This window comes from Delphinapterus leucas, chromosome 10 (assembly GCF_059928025.1).
Source record: "Delphinapterus leucas isolate spDelLeu-1000000601 "Yukka" chromosome 10, BTC_Dleu_Yukka2, whole genome shotgun sequence".
In the NCBI taxonomy this organism is placed as follows: Eukaryota; Metazoa; Chordata; class Mammalia; order Artiodactyla; family Monodontidae; genus Delphinapterus; species Delphinapterus leucas.
Genome location: NC_143138.1, coordinates 57,679,267 through 57,703,106, shown reverse-complemented (window position 1 = coordinate 57,703,106; position 23,840 = coordinate 57,679,267). Strand labels below are relative to the sequence as shown.

At 40.0% G+C, this 23,840-nt stretch overlaps 1 protein-coding gene across 7 annotated transcripts; it reads left to right on the top strand.

Annotated features, from left to right (window-relative positions):
* Positions 1-1,702: 1,702 nt before the first annotated feature.
* Positions 1,703-23,710, top strand: ZNF197 (zinc finger protein 197). 7 transcript variants are annotated; one of them, XM_089919081.1, is made up of 7 exons: positions 1,703-1,922; positions 3,925-4,006; positions 7,735-8,204; positions 9,403-9,565; positions 10,556-10,647; positions 10,948-11,074; positions 17,841-23,710. In XM_089919081.1, the coding sequence occupies exons 3-7, from the start codon at positions 7,815-7,817 to the stop codon at positions 20,156-20,158; spliced, it is 3,090 nt and encodes a 1,029-aa protein (XP_089775207.1). In that variant the 5' UTR covers positions 1,703-1,922; positions 3,925-4,006; positions 7,735-7,814; the 3' UTR covers positions 20,159-23,710. The 7 variants fall into 7 exon arrangements, with proteins under 7 accessions (XP_089775207.1, XP_089775206.1, XP_089775205.1 ...); XM_089919080.1 differs by having other exon boundaries at positions 7,726-8,204; XM_089919079.1 differs by having other exon boundaries at positions 3,925-8,204.
* Positions 23,711-23,840: the final 130 nt, after the last annotated feature.

Here is a 23,840-nt window from a genome sequence, read left to right as displayed (position 1 = left end):
ACCTGACAGTATAGTCTTTGTACCCTTTTTTTCTAGTCTCACAGTGAATAACCTCTGTCTACTTGGGCAGGTAGGGGAGGAGAAGGGGCCTCAGGTTACAAGTAAAATGATTTAGTGTAGGGGGAGCAGGGACCACGTTGATTATTATTTCAAAATCTCCCATTCGTGCTTTGAGACCTATAAAGTACTATCTCCTGGTTCTCCTTCTACTTGGTTGGCTGCTGCTTCTAAGCCTCCTTTGTTGGGTCTTTACCATCTTTCTGCTTAGCATGTATCACTCCCTGACATATTTTTTATTTGTTTTCCTGTCTACCCCCACTAGAAATGTAAGCTTCTAGGGACTTTACCTCTTCATTTATGTCCCTAGTGCCTAAAATAGTGTCTAGCACATGGTTAGTACTCAGTTAATACTTGTTGAATGAATGAAAGAGTAGAGGCTGAAATGTTTAGGCAAGTGTTCATTGAAAGCCAGGAGAGAACATATATACAGAATAACACCTTGCTCATTCAACAAACGTTCATCTAGCACCTAGTATGGCTTTGTGCTAGGTGTCAAGTATACAAGGGATCCAGACAGACATGGCCCTGGCCCTTGACACAGGAGGGAAAGGGGCAGGACACAAACTCTAGATAAATGAAGATGGAGCGCAGTTGTTTGGATTCGATAAAGACCAGCTAGAACCTGCTTGGTAACCAAGGTAGCTTTGAGAAAAGTCTGGTCATTGACCTTTAGCTCATTATACCTTCATTGTAATACTAAAAATCATGCCCCTTCAGCCATGACAATTCCCAGACAGACCAGAAAAGGCCAAAAAGTGGGCAGTGTCCCAATTCCTGGGAAATCCCTACCCTTCCGAGAAATAGCAATATTCCTTCTGGTAACAGCAATATTCCTTCCATTCCTTAGCGTATTAAATTACTTAGCCCATAAAAACTACAGCCCCATGCCCTGGGGCCGCTCTCACTTTCTGAGACAGTCCACATTCAGCCTGTGGAGTGTGTATCGCTCTAAATAAACTTGCTTTCACTTTTCTTTGGTGAGCTCTTGAATTTTTTCCTGCACAACCCAAGGACCCTCACTTGGCCATGGTCCATCCTAAGGGCTCCTGTGGGTCCCAGGACATGACATTTCCCTCTCTTGCAACACCCTCTTGGAGCCTCTTTCTGGTCTGTCTTATATAAGGTTTGACGACTCCAGGAGTCCAAACTTAAAATATCTAAGTATCAAAGAGAGAATCAGAGTTCAGTTTCCTTTACACAGACCTAACTTTACCCAGGGTGATGGACAACTGCAACAACTTTCTCATTCCAGAGAGGCAGTGTCTCTCTATCGCAGTTTCAGCTTGATTACTATTTAACACCAGAGCTCCATTCTCGCATCATTTGGGCAAGAGATACTCGACAGTAAGCCAGTTCACACAGGAGTCATTTATAAGCCATGTTATTTACAGTGAAACTGCTCCAGGTTCAAGAAAAGATTGGAAAAGTCACCCACGAAGTCACTCAGACATATGAAAAATTACTCCCCATCAACCTCAGTTGAACTGCAAATTAAAACAAAAAGGTTCCGTTCCTTCAGGAGACAACAAGCGTCCTGAGGGCCTGAACCGTGTGATTCACCGCTGATCCTTGTGTTCCGGAACACAGCCACGCCTACTCTTTGGTTGGGAGGAAGGAAGACCCAAGGGTCCAGTAGCTCCGCTTTTCTTCGCCTTCACCGGGAAAAACTAGGAACCATAGAGCTATGGCTTCCTAGAGAGCCGGGACTGGGAGGTGGGGTGAGCGACCGGAAATCGCGGTATCCGCGGGTCAGCCATTATTTGGGGCCTCAGGTGCCGTGGCGTCTAGTTCCCGTGTCATCTCCCGGCGTCCCGGCGCCGAGGCGGCGGTCCTCAAGGCCGGAGCCGCTGCGGGAGCCCCCGGTGAGCGGGGTGGGCTCGGGTCAGGTTGGCACGCGGGGAGGGCGGCCCGGGGTGCGGCTTGAGCTCGCCAGGGCAGCGCAGCCTTCGCCGACCCCTCTCCGGCCCTTACCCCCAGGGCGGTCCCTCCGCTCCGTGTTGAGGTGGACGCCTTGGCTGCGGCTTGGGGAGGGTATTGAAGACAGAGCCCCTGAGTCTGTGTGTCTGTGGACCGGCCCTCGAGTTAGTAGAATGTGCTGCCTCTTTGAGAACACCGCCGTCAGTAGTCAGGTTCCCCAGCTCAGGCTTTTCTGCTCTTTTCCCATCTTCTCTGAGACTGATGCTGAGAAACAGCTTGAGACTTCCCTGGAGCAGGGGCTCCCAGACTAATGGGGGCTTTTTTTTTTTTCCCCTTGAGGTATGGACCGGTTCTCATCTTTTAATTTTGTAATATAATGGTATTTAAAAAGCAAACTTAGGCAAGCCGTACCACCATTGCTTTAGAGAATGTATTTTCACATTAAGCACTAAGATGGTAAACTCAGCGTAAACGCCGTCTTTTGCAAGAAAGGTCATTGCCAACCTGCGAGTGACTACGTATGGTTGTTTATTTTCGTTTTACCGCTTGCCAGATTAAAGTTTTATAATGAATTGTTGTCATTATTCTAAACCATTGCTTTAGAATAGTTGTTTGGGTTTCAGAAGTCTTTTCTTAGATGTAGTTATTTTGGACTTTTGGAGTTAGAATCCCTGAGTTCAGAATTTGCTCCCATAACTGAGTGGCCTTGAGTGAATCACTTAATTCCTTTGAGGCTTCTTTTGTTCTTTTTAACGTGTGGCTCACAAACCTTTTGTGAGAAGCAAACGAAATGTATGTTTAAGGATTTGTTACTTGTATCTATTTGCAAAGTAAGAGTAAATAGAATTCTGATAATTTACTGTAGAAAATTATTTAGAAATCCTTCTCGCCCCGCCCCGGGTTTTATTTACTTACAGACTTTATTTTTTAGAGCAGTTTTACGTTCACAGGAAAATTAAGCAGAAAATACAGAAATTTCCCATATACTCCCTGCCCCCTCTCTTGCATAGCGTCCCCCCATATCAACATCCCCCACCACTGGAGGGATGGAGTGGGAGTTTGGGATTAGCAGATGCAAGCTAGTATTTATAGAATGGATAAACAGCAACGTCCTCCTGTGTGGCACAGGGAACTATATTCAATATCATGTGCTAAACCATAATGGGAAAGAATATAAAAAGAGTATATTTATGTATAACTGAATCACTTTGCTGTACAGCACAAATTAATACAACATTGTGTAATAACTATACTTCAATCCCCCCCAAAAAATATCCCCCACCAGAGTGGTACCTTTTGTTGCAGTTGGTGAACCTGTATCAGACACATTTTAATCACCCAAAGTCCATAGGTTACATAAAGGCTCACTCTGTGTTTATATATTCTATGGGTTTGGACAGATTTATAATGATTTGTATAATGTATCCACCATTTTAGTATATAGCATGGTTTCACTGCCCTAAAAATCCTCTGTGTTCTGCCTGCTCATCCCTTCCTTCTCCAACCCTTGGCAACCACTGATCATTTTACTGTCTCCATAGTTTTGCCTTTTCCAGAATGTCATATAGTTGGAATTGTACAGTATATTAGATTTTCAAATTAGCGTCTTTCACTGGGTAGTCCATATTTAAGCTTCCTTTGTATCTTTTCATGGCGTAATAGCTTGTTTCTTTTTAGCACTGAGTAATATTCCATTGTCTGGATGTACCACAGTTTATTCATTCACCTATTGAAGGACATCTTGGTTGATTCTAGGTGTTGACAGTTATGAATAAAGCTGCTGTAAACATCCATGTGCAGGTTTTCGTGTGGATGTATGTCTTCAGTTTCTTTGGATGAATACCAAGGAGCACAATTGCTAGAATTTATGGTAGGATTATGTTTAGTTTTGTAAGATACTGCCAAACTGTCTTCCATAGTGGCTGTACCATTTTGCATTCCCACCAGCAATGAATGAGAGTTCCTGTTGCTCCACATCTTCACCAGCATTTGGTGTTGCCAGTGTTCTGGATTTTGGCCATTCTAATAGGTACGTAAGGTATCTCATTGTTTTAACTTTCATTTCCCTGATGACATATGATGTGGAGCATATTTTCGTGCAGTTATTTGAAATATGTATATCTTCTTTGGTGAGGTATTTGTTTAGGTCTTTGAGTCATTTTATCTTAACTTTTTTTTTTTTTCCCTTGTCACACAGCTTGTGATATCTTAGTTCCCTGACCAGGGATTGAACCCAGGCCCCTGGCAGTGCAAGCTCTGAGTCCTAACCACTGGATCACCAGGGAATTCCCCCTTGGGCCATATTTTAATTGAGTTGTTTGTTTTCTTATTGTTAAGTTTTAAGAGTTCTTTGTATAAAATATACAAAGGAAGGATAATAGTATGTGTCTTTTGCAAGTATTTGTCTTCTCATTCTTTTTTTTTTTTTTTTTTTTTTTTTTTGCGGTACACGGGCCTCTCAGTGCTGTGGCCTCTCCTGTTGCGGAACACAGGCTCCGGATGCGCAGGCTTAGTGGCCATGGCTCACGGGCCTGGCCGCTCCGCGGCATATGGGATCTTCCTGGACTGGGGCACGAACCCATGTCCCCTGCATCGGCAGGTGGACTCTCAACCACTGTGCCACCAGGGAAGCCCTGTCTTCTCATTCTTGACATTGCCTTTTGCAGAGCAGAATTTTTTAATTTTGATGAAGTCTAGTTTATTAATTATTTCATTCAAGGATCGTGCCTTTTGTGTGTATCTAAAAAGCTATCACCATACCCAAGATCATCTAGGTTTTCTCCTAGGTTATCTTCCAGGAATTTTATAGTGTTGCATATTACATTTAGTTCTTTGATCCATTTTGAGTTAATTTTTGTGAAAGATGTAAAGTCTGTGTCTAGATTCATTTTTTGCATGTGAATGTCCAGTTGTACCGGCACCATTTGCCGAAAAGACTATATTTGCTCCATTTTATTACCTTGACTCTCTCTCAGAGATCAGTTGACTATTCATGTGGGTCTATTTCTGGACTCTCTATTCTGTGCCATTGATTTGTCTACAATTTTGCCAGTACCATGCTGACTTCACGGTAGCTTTTTAGAAAGTTTTGATGTGGGTAGTGTCAGTCCCTCAACTTTGTTCTTCTTCTTCTTCAATATTGTGTTAGTTATTCTGGGTCTTTTGCCTCTCCATGTGAACTTTAGAATCAGTTTGTCAATATCCACAAAATAGCTTACTGAGATTTTGATTGGAGTTGCATTGAATCTATAGATGAAGTTGAGAAGCACTGAAACGTTGACAATATTGAGTCTTCCTATCTGTGAACATGGGATAGAAATCCTTTTTTTAAATTCCTTTCCATCACCCCCAGATCAGTTACCAAAGAACTGCTCAGTTTTTCTCAATTGTTCTATCCCTACTACTACTTAATTTAGAACTTTAATTATTTGTTTAGACTACAGGTTTCCCCTAATGTCTGAAAGTAGGGTTGTTTTTGTTTTGTTTTGTTAATTTAGGTTGCACCAGGTCTTAGTTACGGCAGGCAGGCTCCTTAGTTGCGGCCTGTGGGCTCCTTAGTTGCAGCAAACAGGTTCCTTAGTTGTGGCATGCAAACTCTTAGTAGCAGCACGCATGTGGGATCTAGTTCCCTGACCAGGGATCAAACCTATGCCCCCTGCATTGGGAGCATGGAGTCTTATCCACTGCACCACCAGGGAAGTCCCTGAAAGTAGAGTATTCTTATGAAACCTTTCATAAGCTGAAATGATGTAATGCAAAGAAGCAGTTCCCTTAGGACACGTCTTGCTAACAGATGCACAAAGTAAAAATAGATAAAGCACAGATGCTCACAGACACAGGTTAAATCTACAGTGGCTTGGTGCTGAGATGCTGAGTGTAATTCCTGTGGAAGGAGCTTGACAGTGCCACTCTGGCTACTTGGGATGCCTCTGGCTGCCTCTCAGTAGCCTTTAGAATTGGCTTCTGTTTACCTCTTCACTCTAATTCTACAAAATTACCTCCAAGTTTACTTCCTTCTCTGATTTGCAAAGAATCTTTTTAACAGAGCTATATGTGCTGTCTCTCCCTTGCTTTTGAAATTACAGTTTCTTTATTCCTGGAATGGCTTTCCTAATACTCCAGTGGTCTTTTTTTCTTTACAGCCCAACCCAAAATTACCTTCATGAATTCTTACTGTGCTTATATGTCCTCCTATTAATTGTACTCACACATTATATTGAAATTATGTTTATATTTTGGCCTCCTCTGCTCCATTATAAGCATGAATTTTAAGGGTCCATATGTTAAATAAAATTAATGAGGCACTCTTATATGTTACTGATAGTAATGTAACTATTACAACCTTAAAAGTTTAAACTATTTGTACCTTTCAGCCAAACAGTTTCTTTTCTGGGAAATTTTCCTGAAGAAGTAAGCAGAAATGTAACCAAAAATTCATTAACAAAGATGGTCATTGCAGCTGAATTTGTAATAGGAAAAAAATATAAATCTAAACGTCTAACAACAGAGGACTAAAATATGAATGGGCTGATATATTCTTTTTTTTTTAAATAAATTTATTTATTTTTGGCTGCGTTGGGTCCTCGTTGCTGCACACGGGCTTCCTCTAGCTGCAGCGAGTGGGGACCACTACTCCCCGCAGTGCGCAGGCCTCTCACTGCAGTGGCCTCCCTTTGTTGTGGAGCACGGGCTCTAGGCACGCAGGCTTCAGTGGTTGTGGCACGCGGGCTCAGTAGTTGTGGCACACGGGCTTAGCTGCTCTGCGGCATGTGGGATCTTCCTGGACCAGGGCTCAAACCCATGTCCCCTGCATTGGCAGGCGGATTCTTAACCACTGCACCACCAGGGAAGTCCCATGGGCTGATGTACTCTTGAACATAATGATGAAGAATATTTGATATTGTGTTTACAACACAATGTGTGTGAAATTATGGAGCAGTACAGTTGGATCCAGTTTTGTGATCCAAATTGCCCGTTGGAGAAAGGACTGGAAGAATGTAGTCCAGAACAACAGCAGTGATTGTTCTTTGGTTTTGTATGTGTTTTCTGGTTTTACAGATTTTCCATTTTGTAATAAGAAAGATACATATTATTTCTAAAAAACGCACCATTTCTAGAAAGCAGAAGCCTAAGAACATAGGAAAGGGTGCTAATTGCAGAAAGATAATGATTAACATTTGAATCCATATACCAGGCACTATTCAAAAGCCTGAAATGTATTTCACATCGATTGCTTACAACAAGCCCATAAGATAGGAATTGTTGCCCCTATTTTACAGGTTACCAAACTGAGACTTAGAAGTGAGGTAACTTGTTCAAGGTCACACAGGAGTAGCCAGGATGCCCATCGTTAGAATGGTGGATAAAGGATTTATTGTAATTAGGTGGAAGAGAAACTGTGAATAAAGACCAAAGGAGGGACTTCCCTGGCCGTCCAGTGGTTAAGACTCCGTGCTTCTAATGCAGGGAGTGAGGCTTGGATCCCTGGTCGGGGAACTAAGATCCCACATGCCACGTGGCCAGAAAAAAAAAGACCAAAGGAATTTCATGTTTTTGATATCAGCAATGGTCTGGGTAACATGCGTATTAGTGTCCCTAGAGCCTTGGGCCTGGGCTTCTCTGTTAGAGGAGGCATGGCCCAGAATCTAGAACTTTGCATTCAGGGAGGTTTCTTCATTAGTGAGAGCTAACTGGGGTCTGGAAAACCTGATTGTTTCTCTGGGTTAACTTTAACAATGATTTCTTGAGGTCTTATAGATGATGTTCTCCAAGCTCTAAGGAAGAAGGCAAGCAAGGATTGAGGGGCCCTAGAGAGGAGCCTTTCTTAAATAACAACAATGACAAGAGAAAATTGGGCCCACAGTGCTCTGAGACAAGAGGGCCTTGTTAAAGGGAAGGATGATACCTGGAAGTGGGGAACCAGCTTCCAAGGGAGCAGCTCCTCTGTTTGGGAGACCTCCCACCTGCACTTTAGACAGTTACGTTACCATGAGACATCTGGACCCCAGGAGGCACTGAGCCGGCTCCGGGAGCTCTGTCGCCGGTGGCTGAGGCCAGAAGCACGCACCAAGGCACAGATCCTTGAGCTGCTGGTGTTGGAGCAGTTCCTGAGCATCCTGCCCGGAGAGATACGGACCTGGGTGCAGATCCATCGCCCCGGGAGTGGTGAGGAGGCAGTGGCCCTGGTAGAGGAGCTGCAGAAAGACCTCGATGGACCAGCACTAAAAGTGAGAAAGGGGAAGGGGGAAGAGTTTGAGGTGGAAGGAGGGAGTAGGCCCAGGGCAGAGGGGATAGAGGATGATGCTGTGATTTTCATTAACAATAACACAATAGCAACCCTAATGCTAATTAAAACAGGTTCATGAGCTGTTCAGACCACAGAATGTATTTTGAGAGAAATGGATTTATGATTGGGGTCTTCGGGCCAATTCAGAATCAACACAAGGCATTGACTCTGCTTTGCCTCCTTGGGTGATGCTTGCTAATGCTGAGTTTGGTTCAAGAATCTGAAGAACGTAATGTTTTTAAGTGTTCCTCTAAACAGAAACATATGTATTGTTTGTATAAGTATGTTTGGAGTGATGTTGTAAGCCTGAAGTATAAAAGGCAGTGGGAAAGCATGAATGAAGCTTTCTAGATCTGGCAAGACCTCCCCATGTTTTCCCCTACTGGGGATTCTGTGAGCCAAGGGATGGGGTTGAAATATTTGCCTCTGATAAGATTTTATATCCTTGGCTATTAAATTGGGATCTTGATATAGTTTCTAGTATGTGTCAGATCTCTTTCTGTCAATCTGGAGCCCACTAGAAACATTTCTATATAAGAAGTCTGGAATATAACTTGGGAGTGATACCAAGGATGGGCTTATTTGTTTAAATCATAAAAATGAAGAATTTAGAGCTACATATTTCAGTACTAATCACTAATCCATCTTTCGCATTTGAGAGAGAAGAAAATGGAGGCAGGAAAAGGTTCACTATATTGTCTTAGGTGAGACATCTAGTTAGCAACAAAAGCAAATGTCTAGACTTCTAGTGTTCCTTCTATTGGAGCAGGAAGGGATAAGTAAAGGGGTAAATAAGTAGAAGAGTGTATTGAACCCAGGTGTAATCTAAAACGAGGTCTGAAGCTCTTAATTGCTTGTTACTTCCCATTCCCTCCTTAACCCACACCCAGGTCTGGCTTCTGTTTCCACCGTTGTGTTCAGTCTCCTCTGGGAGAGGTCACCAGTACCATGAGTGGGGCTAGAGGGCAGCTCCATTGTTCTCAAGGCAAAGCTTTACTGCTGTTTTGATGCTCCATATTTGAGGTGGGTCACTCTCATCTCACAGTTCTAGATTACGGGCAGAAAGAGGTCCATGTTAGGTGAGTCCATTTTCTGGAGGTACAAGAAGAGTCAGCTTATTTTGTTCTGCTTGTTCCCAGGTTCCAGTCCTTGTCCAGGATCAGGACACTCTCCAGGAGGGTCTGAGCACTCCAGGAATAGCACTTCCTCATGCACCCACTGGCAGCCACATATCAGCTGAAATTCGCTCAAATCCTCTTACTGACCCAGTGGTGTTCAACTTGCTCCAAGATCCTCAACATGGTAACTTACTGGCTATGACTTTGGACTTTTCTCAGGACTCTTACTGTGACTCATCTCCCTACTCCCAGATAGTTGCTTCCTCTCCTGCCCTTATATGAACCCCTTATGGTACCAAGCTCTTTCCTGTTCTCCCTCTTGTCCTTTCCTGGGTCCCTCTGACCCTTTATCCATTCTTTTTTTTTTTTAATTAATTTATTTCATTTACTTATTTTTGGCTGCATTGGGTCTTTGTTGCTGTGCGCGGGCTTTCTCTAGTTGCGGCGAGCAGGGGCTATTCTTCGTTACGGCGCGTGGCCTTCTCATTGTGGTGGCTTCTCTTGTTGTGGAGCAGGGCTCTAGGCACATGGGCTTCAGTAGTAGCAGCACATGGACTCAGTAGTTATGGCTCACAGACTCTAGAGCGCAGGCTCAGTAGTTGTGGCACACGAGCTTAGTTGCTCTGTGGCATGTGTGATCTTCCGGGACCAGGGCGCAAACCCATGTCCCCTGCATTGGCAGGCAGATTCTTAACCACTGCACCACCAGGGAAGCCCTTTCTTTTTTTTTAATTAAAAAAATTTTTTTAAATTTGGTGATGCTGGGTCTTATTTGCGGCTCGTGGGTTCCTTAGTTGTGGCTCGTGGGGCTCCTTAGTTGAGACTCCCCAGCTCCTTAGTTGTGGCATGTGAACTCTTAATTGCGGCATGCATGTGGGATCTAGTTCCCTGACCAGGGATCGAACCCGGGCCCCCTGCATTGGGAACACGGAGTCTTATCCACTGTGTCACCAGGGAAGTCCCCCTTTATCCATTCTTATTGCTATTCTTTGTGCTATTCCAGCCCTGCACGTGGGGGTCAGAAAAGATTTGTAGGTCATTTTATAGCCATCGTTGCCTAGTTCTGGGAGCTCTGTGTCTTTTTGAATTCCTTGTTTATAGAAGATAAAGATATTGGACTTGGAGTAGTGGGCAGGAACAACAGTTATCTCATATGCAGCTTTTTCTCCTTCAGATTCTCCTGCCCCTGAAGCTTCTGCCCTTTCCCAGGAAGAGAACCCAAGAAATCAATTAATGGCTCTCATGCTCCTGACAGCCCAGCCCCAGGTAAGATTTGCATCCTCTTTTCTTCCTAAGATCCTATCTGCACTATCTCATTGTGGCTGAAGTATCCTAATTGTGGTTGGAGTATCTCTCATCCTTGTGCTTGGGTGTCCAGTCAGCTCCCATCTCTAAATCAAGGTCGATGCTATTGGAAGGCAGACTTCATGTGGGGTCTCCTATGTCTCCCTGATATCCCTTGCCCACCTCATGCCCTCACAACCTGTCTTCCCCATAAGTGAAAGGGACCTTTCAGTAGGGGAGCTTCCTGGGCATGGATAATCTCACACATACCTGTTATTTCAGGAATTGGTGATGTTTGAGGAGGTATCAGTATGCTTCACTTCAGAGGAATGGGCATGTCTGGGCCCAATTCAGAGGGCTTTGTACTGGGATGTGATGCTGGAGAATTATGGAAATGTGACTTCCTTAGGTAAGGACACTTTCTTTCCATAATTCTTACCTTTACTTCATCAGCTTTTTTTTTTTTTAACGTTTTTATTGGAGTATAATTGCTTTACAATGGTGTGTTAGTTTCTGCTTTATAACAAAGTGAATCAGTTATACATATACATATGTTCCCATATCTCTTCCCTCTTGTGTCTCCCTCCCCCACAACTTCATCAGCTTTTGTTTGTTTTTCTTTTCTTTTTTTCTTCCCCCTACAGTGGAAGTGCAGATTCTTAACCACTGGACCACCAGGAAAGTCCCAGCTTTTGTTTGTTTTTCTGATTATGAACATAGTATAGCATACTTATTTTGGAAAACACAGAATATTAGGAGAAAAAAAAATTTTTTTAACCCACTATTTGCAAACAGCTACTATCAAAATTTTGATATGTTACCTTTCTGGCTTTTTTTGTGTGTTTGAGGTTTTTTACATTGTTTTGAGAGTGTGTATTTATGAATATATACAGTTTTATAGCTTGCGTTCTTTGCAGTCACCTCACTCTCATATTATCACAAATCTTTGCAACAATTATCTGTATTGGCTGCGTAATTTGTGTCATAATTTAGTTAGCCATTTCTTTATTTTAAATAATTGCCATAATAATAATCTATCTCTATGCCTACGGTTTTTTTGTGTGTGTGTGTGTGGTACGCGGGCCTCTCACTGTTGTGGCCTCTCCCGTCGCAGAGCACAGGCTCCGGACGCGCAGGCTCAGCGGCCATGGCTCACAGGCCCAGCCGCTCCGCGGCATGTGGGATCCTCCCAGACCGGGGCATGAACGCGTATCCCCTGCATCGGCAGGTGGACTCTCAACCGCTGCGCCACCAGGGAGGCCCCTGTTTTTGTTTTTTTAATTTCTCATTATTTTTTAAAAGTAGAATTACTAGGCCTAAGTGTTTGAATTGTTTTAAGGCTCTTGCTTCATACTGCCAAAGTGCTTTCCATAGTGATCTCAGTCCTCTCTGCTCTTACCAGCTGTACGTAAGAACCACTCCTTTGGCTCTGCCTTCATTGCTGCTGAGTAGTCCCATTCTTTAAAATTATTAATATAATTTTTTAAGTTATAATATCTTTATTCTCAAGTGGATTTCTTTGATTAATAACAAGAGTATTTTTTTAAAAACTGTTTGCCATTTATGTTTTCAACAAACATTAAACACCTACCACGTAATGGCAACTATGGAAATGACGTGATTCTGCCCTTTAAGTAGCATGATTTGGGAGATGAACATAAAAAGAATAAACAAGGCAGAGTAAAATAATTGGTAATAGAGTGACGTAAGCCTCTTGAGATGGAAATGAAGAAGACAAAACAATCAGTACCAGTTCCTGGGAATTAGGAAAGGCCATGAAGGACGTAGCTTTGTATTTCATTGTCTGAGTATCATGCTTTACATTGACAGCTTTATGATACTGAATTCCTATTCAAGAACATTACATATAGTTCCATTTGTTCATACTGCCTTTGTCTGTTTCAGGCCTGTTTTAAAATTGCATTCAGGTGGATCTTACATATTCTGGTTACATTGATTCTTTGAAATAGGAAACTTTTCTGATGTTTTCTAATTGATCATTGTTTGCATACATAAAAATATTTAATTTTTGTATGTTAATTTTGTACCCAGCAACCTTAGTAAGTTTTTTATTGTTCATAGTAATTTATACTATATATTTTTACATATATGAGAATATGTCTTTTAGTATCTCAGCTATGGTGTGGTGGTCAAACATTTTGTAGATTTTATATTTTGATACATATTCCCAAACTGCTTTCTATCAATGATGTACCAATTTACACTTCTACAAAAAGAGTACAAGAGGGCCCATTTCCCCTGTATGTGCTTATGATTTGGTCACTGTTTTGGGGGGTTTTTTTTGTTTTTGTTTTGTTTTGTTTTGGCTGCGTTGGATCTTTGTTGCTGCACACGGGCTTTCTCTAGTTGCGGCGAGCAGAGGCTACTCTTCATTGAGGTGCGCGGGCCTCTCATTGCAGTGGCCTCTCCCGTTGCAGAGCATGGACTCTAGGCACACGGGCTTCAGTAGCTGTGGCTCACGGGCTCCAGAGCGCAGGCTCAGTTATAGCGCATGGGCCCAGTTGCTCTGCGGCTTGTGGGATCTTCCGAGACCAGGGCTTGAACCTGTGTGCCCTGTATTGGCAGGCGGACTCTTAACCACTGCGCCACCAGGGAAGCCCTGGTCACTGTTTTAAAACTTTGCTAGCTAGGTGAAGGATACTATCTTTTGTTTATTTTTCTTTCATTTCTTTGATTATTAGTGTTATCATGTTTATTGGTCATTTTCTGCTTATTCATATCTTTTCTACATATTTCTTTTATTTATTAGAACTACTAACCCTTTGTCACATGTTGCACATTTTCCCATTTGTTTGCCTTTCAGTGGTATTATTATTATCATTATTTTTTAAGTCTTAGAAAATCTTTCATGTAGTCAAACAGCAATATTTTCCTTTGTGGTCTCCTTCTCCATAAAATTATTAGTTTTTAAATCACCTGTATTTTCTTCAGACATTTTCATTGTTTCGTTTTTACATTTAAGCTTTAGTCCATCTAAAGTTTATCTTGATAATACAGAATGACATAGGAATCCAGTTTGTATGTTTGCTTTTTTTTTTTTTAACCCAAGTGGCTTTCAGTAGTTCTAATGCTATTTACTCAATAATTCATCTTTTCTTTGAAGAATTTTAAAACATGCTTTATGGGTTAATTGATTAATTTTATGAAAAACACTCACCATGGATTCATACCTCACACTGTAAGCCAAAATAAATTCCAGATGGGTCTAGGAGTTAAATTTGGAGTTAAATTTAAAAACTAAGAAGAAAATGTAATTCCTTACTTATTCCAACTCTTTAAGGGAAGAGAAGTTTGAATCAACTTTAATAAGTAAGATATGCTCTAACTGCAATGCTGTTAGGGCTTTGGGCAAGCAGATACCAAGGTGTTTATGCTCTTTGACCTAGTAATTCTGACTTGAGGAGGCTACCTTAAGGAAATGGTTCAGAAAGAGGGAAAATAAGTAATGTGTCTAAAGAATCTCATCCCCACGAAGGATTTATAATGTTTAAAAGTTGGGCACGACCAAATTCCCCCAGACAAAGTACTACACAGCCCATGGTGTTTTGACCTGGGGGTAGACTGTAACACTATCATATTTGACAGTTTTGTGCACTCAGTTTCTGTGCATTGATAAGCTGGTAGAAAAGCAGACTCCCAGATAGCTTGCACATACTTCTTCAATATGTAAAAGACTTGTATATGCTCATTTAAGAGATTGGAATAGGATTTGAAGGTTATTATTCAAGAAATATTAAGTATCTCCCACATCAAACTTAGCCCCTGCCATAAAGTACATTCAAGTTGTAGTAAAAGACATTTACACAAATAATTACAATACAGTGTGACAAATGTTATATAATAAAAGTATGCATGAGTGCGGGAGCACGTAGGAGCTTGGTTAGATGGAAGAACTGGGAGGGTGGGGGGAGGGGTGGATGGTTTAGGGAAGGATTTACAGAGGGTGAAAAAATGAAATCTCATTGCTGTTTCAATTTGGTTTCATGAGCACCCTCATTACTAGTCAGGTTGAGTATCTTTTCATATGTTATGAACTACCTAGTACTGTTCTTTGCCCATTTAACTTTTGGAATATTGGTCTCTTTTTTTTTGGCTGCACCGTGTGGCTTGCAGGATCTTAGTTCCCAACCAGGGATTGAACCTGGGCCCTGGCAGTGAAAGCGCCAAGTCCTAACTGGACAACCAGGGAATTCCTGGATGCTATTATTTCTTAATTTCCTGTTTTTTGATTGTTCAGTGCTAATGTACAGAAATACCACTGATTTTTGTATATTGATATTTATCCTACAACCTTGCTGAACTTACTTAGTTCTGATAGTTTTTTGGTAGATTCTTTAGGATTTTCTATGTACAAATTTTGCAAATAGAGATAGTTTTATGTCTTCCTTTCCAATCTGGGTGCCTTTTATTTCTTTCTTTTGCCCCATTGACCTGGCTAGAACCTCCAGTACTGTTGTGTAGAAGTGGCAGGAGCAGACATCCTTTTCTTGTTCTTGCTCCTAGAGGGAAAGCATTCAATCATTCACCATTAAGTATGATGTTAGCTTTAAATTTTTTGTAGGTGTCCTGTATCAGGTTGAGGAAGTTCCCTTCTATTCCTACTTTGTTGAGTGTTCTTATCATGAAGGAGTTTTGGACTTTGCCAAACACTTTTTCTGTATCTGTGAGATGATTATGTGAGTTTTGTCCCTTATACAGTTGATAAGGTATATTACATTAATTGATTATCTGATGTTATATCAGCATTTGCATTCCTGTGATAAATTCCACTTGGTCATAGTGTATAATTCTTTTTTATATGTTGCTGGATTCAGTTAGCTAATACTTTGTTGGGGATTCTTATGTCTGTATTCATAAGATATGTTTGTAGTTTTCTCTTTTTTTGTCATATCTTTGCCTGGTTTTGGTATCTAGGTAATACTGGTCTCATAGAATGAGTTGGAAAGTGTTCCCACCTTTCCTGTTTATTGGAAGAGTTTGTGAAGAATTGGTATTCTTTTAATGTTTGGTAGAATTCAGCAGTGATACAGTCTGGGCCTGGGGTTTTCTTTGTGGGTAGTTTTTTGGTTACTGATTTAATTTCACTATTCAGATTTTCTATGTCTTGAGTCAATTTTAGTGGTTTGTGTCTTTCTACGATTTTAGCCATTTCATCTTAAGTTGTTCAATTTATTGGCACAGAATCATTCATGGTATTCCTTTATAATCCTTTTTTTATTTCTGTAAGATCAGTGGTAATTCCGGGGGCGGGGGTGACTTTTGTACTTAGTTTTTAAGGCTGTAGGTTTGGGCAGGTAGCAAATTGGGACGAGGAAGAGCAATTTGGGAAGAGAAAAAGGGGCAAGGGCAGTGACAGAGAAGCAAGCAAAAACATGACATGTTTGGGCATCTCTACGTAGTTTTCCATGCCTAGAGTCTCTGGGCATAAAGGGTACTAACAAGAAGTGAAGCCAGAAAAATAGGCAGATATAGGGTGAAGGCAACTCTTGGGCTGTTCTAGTCATTTGTGCTTTATCCTATAAGCAGTGAAGGGTTATTTGTTTTGAGCAGGTGAGTGACATGATCAAATATACTTATTGGAAAGATAATTAGCAATGGAGTGGACATGGATTAGAGGAGTGGGCAGTACTGGAGGTAGGGAACCCTGTCTTTTTCTTGCAGGCTTCACCAAAGATTGCAGAAGGTAACCAGCTTCCTCTCTCATTCTCATATTTTTCTCCCAAGTCCCTTAAAGCTCAATAGGCCCATACATAGTCTGATTTCTATACTAAAATTTCAGATCATTTAACCAGCTAATTAGCTACTGTGTATATAAAAGTTGCTCATTTCTTAACGATTTTCCATCTCAGTTTAACCACTTGCAACACTTCTATTCCTTAAAACACTTCTACTTCCTTAAAGAAAGGGAACCTTCCTTTCCACCAGCATCCTGCTTAAATTGTGAAACCAGTCTTGATACAATCACTGTGGACAAGGAAACTGGAGTACTGGTATTGGATAGGCCTAGGACACGTGCCCATCCCTACTGCCAAGTGAAGCAGTGTAGTGTGATGGGCAGTCCTACCCAAACTACAGAGGGAGGGACAGTTGAGATGAGATATGACGGCCTGATCTAAGAATGTAGTTCACTTTAACATTTATTGGATGTTTTCCATTTTCATACTCATAAACTTAAAGAAGTTCATAATAGAGTAAAATAGTTACACTCCTTTCCCATGTCTTTTCTATTTAGGGAGAAGAATAGTGTTTTTATACTCAAATAGAAGATAATGTTAATATTATTTACATAATTTTACTTATTAGATAATTTGGGGAACTAGTTCATAATTTTTCTCACATTTGGATGGTGAAAATAAGTTTCCAAAACATTTAAAATATATATAATTTCACATTTTAAAATATTTGAGATGTTAGAGTAGAAAAGAGGTTAACTAGTTTAGCCTCATTATTTTATAGATGTTTTCATCGTTTTTAATGTCTATGTTTTTTCATTTTGTTCTGTATTTCTTCTCTTTTATATTTAATTAAGTGAGGGAGTCTAACCAAACCTGATATTTTTGTGAAATGAATTTTAAAATTCTGTTTCTCAATTTTGGAAGGAGAATTCTAAGCATTAAGTTGCTTTTTCATGGATTTTTTTTCCCTGTAGGTTAATTGCTTTCAAGTAATTAAAAAGTGCTTATACTCTTGACTTCACAAATTAAAGATTGTCTTCCAAGTTTTTAGGTATATTTTCTTTCTTTTAGAGTTCCCATCTTCCTAGCAAGAAGAAAATAAAAAGACAGCTCTTTATAAGCCAAATGGTTCTTTTTGTCCCATCCAACTTCTTGAGCCTCAGGTGTGAACCACCTACGAAAGATCCCATGTTCTTTCTCTGATTCTTCCTTGCATCTGTTTTTTCAGAATCCTTTCTATGTTTACATCTGCTCCCTGAAGGCAAAGAGCTTAGAAGTATCTCAGAATGAATTTTATGTTAATCCATTTACAACATTCTGTCATTAGCATTCAGCTTTATACCCTCATTTAACAAAAATCTTTTCCTTTTTGTATGCATATGAAAGTTTCCTTCTAGCTTGTTTTAAAGGCATTTGAAGATCTTGTTCTCACTAACACAGGGATATGATAATATTTGCATTTTTAATTCCTTTTACCAGAGTGGGAGACCATGACTGAGAATGAGGAGGTGACATCAAAGTCAAGCCTATCTCAAAGAGCAGATTCTCAGAAAGGAGCATCAAAAAGACTTCAAGGAAATGTTCCCCAGGTTCTTGACTTTGAGGAAGAGTATGAATGGCAAGTTTTAGCAAGTCAGTGGGGAAATGAAACAAGGGAAAGAGATACACTGAAGAAAGTTTCCCTGTGTGAACGAGAAAAGAGGAAAAGGACTCCACCAGAAAAGCGAGGCCAAAAGTGGAAGGAATTTGGAGAAAGCTTAACTTCAGATTCAGCTTTCTCTGAAAGTTTAATAGGCACTGAAGGAAAGAAGCTTTATAAATGTGATATATGTTGTAAACATTTCAATAAAATCTCTCATCTTATAAACCATCGGAGGATCCACACTGGGGAGAAACCTCATAAATGTAAGGAGTGTGGAAAAGGCTTTATTCAGCGCTCAAGCCTTCTAATGCATTTACGGAACCATTCTGGGGAGAAACCTTATAAATGTAATGAATGTGGGAAAGCCTTCTCTCAAAGTGCTTACCTTCTAAACCATCAGAGAATCCACACTGGGGAGAAACCTTATAAATGTAAGGAGTGTGGAAAGGGCTTCTATAGGCACTCAGGCCTTATTATACATCTAAGGCGCCATTCTGGAGAGAGACCTTATAAATGTAATGAGTGTGGCAAAGTTTTCTCTCAAAATGCTTACCTCATTGATCACCAGAGGCTCCACAAAGGAGAAGAACCTTATAAATGTAACAAGTGTCAGAAAGCTTTCATTCTGAAGAAGAGCCTCATTCTGCACCAGAGAATCCACTCGGGGGAAAAACCCTATAAATGTGATGAATGTGGAAAAACCTTTGCCCAGACCACTTACCTTGTTGACCATCAGCGGCTCCACAGCACAGAGAACCCATATAAATGTAAAGAATGTGGAAAAGTTTTCATTCGAAGCAAAAGCCTCCTCTTACACCAGAGAGTTCACACAGAGAAGAAGACCTTTGGTTGTAAAAAATGTGGGAAGATTTTCACTTCTAAGTCAAGCCTCATTGACCATAAGAGGATGCATAGCAGAGAGAAGCCTTATAAATGTACTGAATGTGGGAAAGCCTTTACTCAGAGTGCTTACCTTTTTGACCATCAGAGACTCCACAATGGGGAGAAGCCCTATGAATGTAATGAATGTGGGAAAGTTTTCATTCTGAAAAAGAGCCTCATTTTACATCAAAGGTTCCACACAGGAGAGAATCTCTATGAATGTAAAGACTGTGGCAAGGTCTTTGGTTCTAACAGAAACCTCATTGACCACGAGAGACTCCACAATGGGGAAAAGCCCTATGAATGTCGAGAATGTGGAAAAACCTTCATTATGAGCAAGAGTTTCATGGTCCATCAGAAGCTCCATACACAGGAGAAAGCCTACAAATGTGAGGATTGTGGGAAGGCTTTCAGTTACAATTCAAGCCTGCTCGTACATCGGAGAATCCACACCGGGGAAAAGCCCTTTGAATGCAGTGAGTGTGGTAGAGCTTTCAGCTCTAACAGAAACCTCATTGAACATAAGAGAATCCACAGTGGTGAGAAACCCTATGAGTGTAATGAGTGTGGCAAATGCTTCATTCTGAAGAAAAGCCTCATTGGCCATCAGAGGATTCACACAAGGGAAAAGTCTTATAAATGTAATGACTGTGGGAAAGTCTTCAGTTACCGCTCAAACCTTATAGCCCATCAGAGAATCCACACTGGTGAGAAGCCCTATGCATGTAATGAGTGTGGGAAGGGCTTTACTTACAACAGAAATCTTATTGAACATCAAAGAATTCACAGTGGGGAAAAAACCTATGAATGCCATATATGTAGAAAAGTCCTTACCTCTAGTAGAAATCTTATGGTACATCAAAGAATCCATACTGGAGAGAAACCTTATAAATGTAATGAGTGTGGAAAAGACTTCAGTCAGAATAAAAACCTTGTTGTACATCAGAGAATGCACACTGGGGAAAAACCATATGAGTGTGAGAAGTGTAGAAAATCTTTTACTTCTAAGAGGAATTTAGTTGGCCACCAGAGAATCCACACAGGGGAGAAACCATATGGGTGTAATGATTGTAGTAAAGTTTTTAGGCAAAGAAAAAACCTTACTGTACATCAGAAAATTCATACAGATGAAAAAAACTGTGAATGTGATGAGTCTGAAAAAGAATTCTCTCAGACTTCAAAACTTCATCTTCAACAAAAAATCCATTCTGTGGAGGAATTCCCTTGGCTCCAAAATGCCAGTGAGTCCAAGACAGAGATTCAGAAAATCTAGTATCATGTCAAATGGAATAGAATCCCTGCGTACTTAAGTAACTTGGATAAATGGCAGCATATGGTTTTTATAAGGAAAAATAAATCATGATCACCCCTTTATAGACAAGTATGTTGCATGAGGAAGAAAGTTAATCTAGACTTTCAAGACTACAAAAACATAAGCCAAATTCTAGTTAAATACTCTGTCCCAAACCATTTGTTATGAACCTAGAAAAGGACCTTGGAGCGATCAAAGATTCTGAAGAAATTGGGTTATGTTTTATAAGATGTAATGGTGTCATTGTAAATGATAGCAAAAATATCTTGGTATTAAAAAGTGTACATTTTTGAAAAGGTATATATACATTGTACATTTTAAAGATAGTATTACTGCTAGAGAAAGTCTCTACAGATGGTATGATTAAGACATATCAAACATGGAGTTGGATGGGCAAGAGTCTGCTGTTTGAGGACAACTTAAGTACACTATATTTGGAATCAGAAAAGCTAGGTTTGGGTCCTGGCTCTTTCTTTTACTTGCTCTGTGATGTTATTAAGTCAGCCTCTAAGTCTCAGTTTCTCTGTCAATCAAATATTGGTATAATGCCTACTTCATAGCATTGTTGTGAGCATTCAGTAAAAGGATCATGTGAAAGTACCTTATGAAACAATTTAGTTGTCAATAAAGTTAGATAAAAGAACATGATCTAGAACAAAATCTAGAACATGGCATAATGTAATGCTTGTTCATTAAGTTAATATTAGGACTTAATGCACCTCAAAAGATTCATTTTTATAGTAAGAGGAAGTATGGTGGATAAGTAACTTTGGAATTTTGTACTTTAAAAAGACCTTTTTAAAACAGCTTTTTAAATGTCTAAGGGAGATAATAGATAATATATTAGTTTTAATGGAAAAAATATTGGCTTATTAAATAGTATGTCCAGCTATTAGTATGATGCCAAGAAAAACAATTTATTTTTCAACTTTTGGATTTTAAAACTAGCGGACGTAGAGTATCAAAATGGAAGTACAGTCCTATGTTGCTTGTCGACAGGAAAAAATCCTTAACCCCAACCCTTGAGCTGATTATCCGTGCTACTGTCATTCTGAATTCTAATCAGCATTTCATCATTATTGACATACAAATAGCTTGTTACTTAAGAAACAACATTCTGTCCCAGCATTCAACTTACTACATAAGTTTTTTTACACAGAGCCAAGCCCTTCAAGCTCTGATTAAACCAATTCAGAATCCACCTGAGTGGTCAGGCCCATTTACTCCCAGTGAACCAATCATTCATTCAGTCTGTACCCTTTTGTACATTTGTAAATTTATTTCTTCCTATATTCTTTATTTGATAATTTTATGTTGTAATTCTCAGAACTCCAGTTCTGTCACTGGAGTATAAATACCTTAATATTAGGATTGTGTTTTCTAATACTAGCAGCATTGAAGTTGTGTGTTGATTATAATAAGTGTTATTAATTCAACCCCAAAGTTCCTTGAGGGCTGGTTCCTCAGACTGAAGGGACCAAGAGTGAAAACTGGAAGGGGTCCAGGTTAAAAGTCTGAAGACCCTGTGAGTCAGATTCTGCCACTCTTCCTTGGACAAATGCCTTCATTTCTTGGAGCCTCGATTTCCTTATCTGTTAAACAGAAGGAAGAATATCTACCTCACCAAGTTGTTATGAGGTAATGAATATGAAGATGCTTTATGTCCATACAGAAGAATCACCCCGGATTATGTAATAATTACACAGGGAAAGATGTACTTTAACAATGAAGAGAGTTGGCATTTACCTCTTAATCAGTTTAACAAAATGTAACATTGCTAAGACTGAGACAATTCACATAATGTGCCTCTCCGCATGTAATGCAATAAAGCCAAAAGTATAACCTGAATTTATCAAGCTGCTTAGACCTGATTGCCAGTTTACAGGAAATACAGGAGGCAGAGGAACAAGATAAAAGACACCATGAGAAACAAGTTTAAAACATGGGATATTGTGTAAGAAAACTACTGGGAGAATCCCCTGGCGGTCCAGTGGTTAGGACTCCTTGCTTTCACTGCTGAGGGCGCAGGTTTGATCTCTGGTCGGGGAACTAAGATCCCACAAGCCAAGCGGCCCGGCTATAAAAGAAAAACAAAAAGAAAACTGGATTCTTCAAAAAGATACGGTGAAAAAGGGAGGGGTGATAATTGTTGATGCTGGGTGAATATTGAGAGTTCATTGTACTGCTTTTGTATATGTATGAAATTTTCCATAATGAAAGGTATAAAAAGTGGAGGAGAAGGTTGTTTTTAAAAGATACTAAAGAGCCATAAGATACTGAGCCAGGAATAGACGCACAGATGCCCAATGGATTTTCGACAGGTGCAAAAGCAATTCAGTAGAGGAGAGATAGCCTTTCAACAAATGCTGCTGCAGCAATTGGATAGCCATAGGCAAAAAATAAAAATCACAGCAGGAACTAAGACTAAGCAAAGAATTCTTAGACATATCAAAAGCATGCTCCATAAAAGGAAAACAATGATAAGTTGAACCTCGTCAAAATAATTTTCTCTCCAAAAGACTCTTTAAAGAGGATGAAAAAGCATTACAGACTGGGAGAAAATATTTGCAAATCATATATGCAACACAGCACTTGTATCTAGACTAAAGAATTCTCAAAACTCAGCAGTAATAAATAGATCCAATTAGAAAATGGGCAAAAGACATGAACAGATATTTATGGCATATGAAAAGACGTTCAACATCATTAGCCATTAGGGAAATGCAAGTTAAAAATCTGCACAGCTATCAGCTTTTTTTAAAAAGTTTTAACACCAAATGCTGGCAAGGATGCAAAGGAACGGAATCTTTTACATTGCCAGGAATGAGAAATGTTACAGCCACTCGGGGGAATAATTTGGCAGTTTCCTATAAAACCAAACATGCACTTGCCATATACCCAGTATTTGCACTCCTGAGCATTTATCCCAGAGAAATAAAAACTTGTGTTCACATAATAACCTGTATGTGACTGTTAAAAGCAGTTTTATTTGTAATAGTCAAGATCTGACTGGTGGTTAAAACAAACTGCAGTATATCTATACCATGTAATACTATTCTGCAATAAAATGGAATGACCTATTGATACCTGCAGTGACTCAAGTGTATTCCAAGAGAATTATGCTGAGTGAAAAAAATCCAATCTGAAATGTATGGCCAGATTTATATAATATTCTAAAATGACAAAAGTATACAGATGAAAGTATACAGATTAGTGGTTGCCAGAAGTTGGGAATAGTGGGAGGGAGCAGGGGAAGAGGGAGGGGTAGCACTTAGGGAGGCCTTGGTGGTGTTGGAACAGTTGTGTATCTTGATTGTGATGGTGGTTACACAAATCTACACATGATAAAATGACAAAGTGTACACACACATTGTACCAATATCAATTTCCTGATTTTTTAAAATATTAAACTATGTAAGATGTACCCATTGGGGTATTATCTTTGCAACTTTCTGTGAATCTGTAAATTCAAAATAAAAAGCAAAACTGAAAAGCCGTACCAAATGCAGTGTGTGAAACTGATTTGGAAAAACAAAATTATGAAATATATATTTTAGGACAGTTGGAAATTTGAAAATGGTTATTAGATGGTTTCACGGAATTATTGTTAATTTTCCTACCTGTAATGATGGTATTGTTAGTT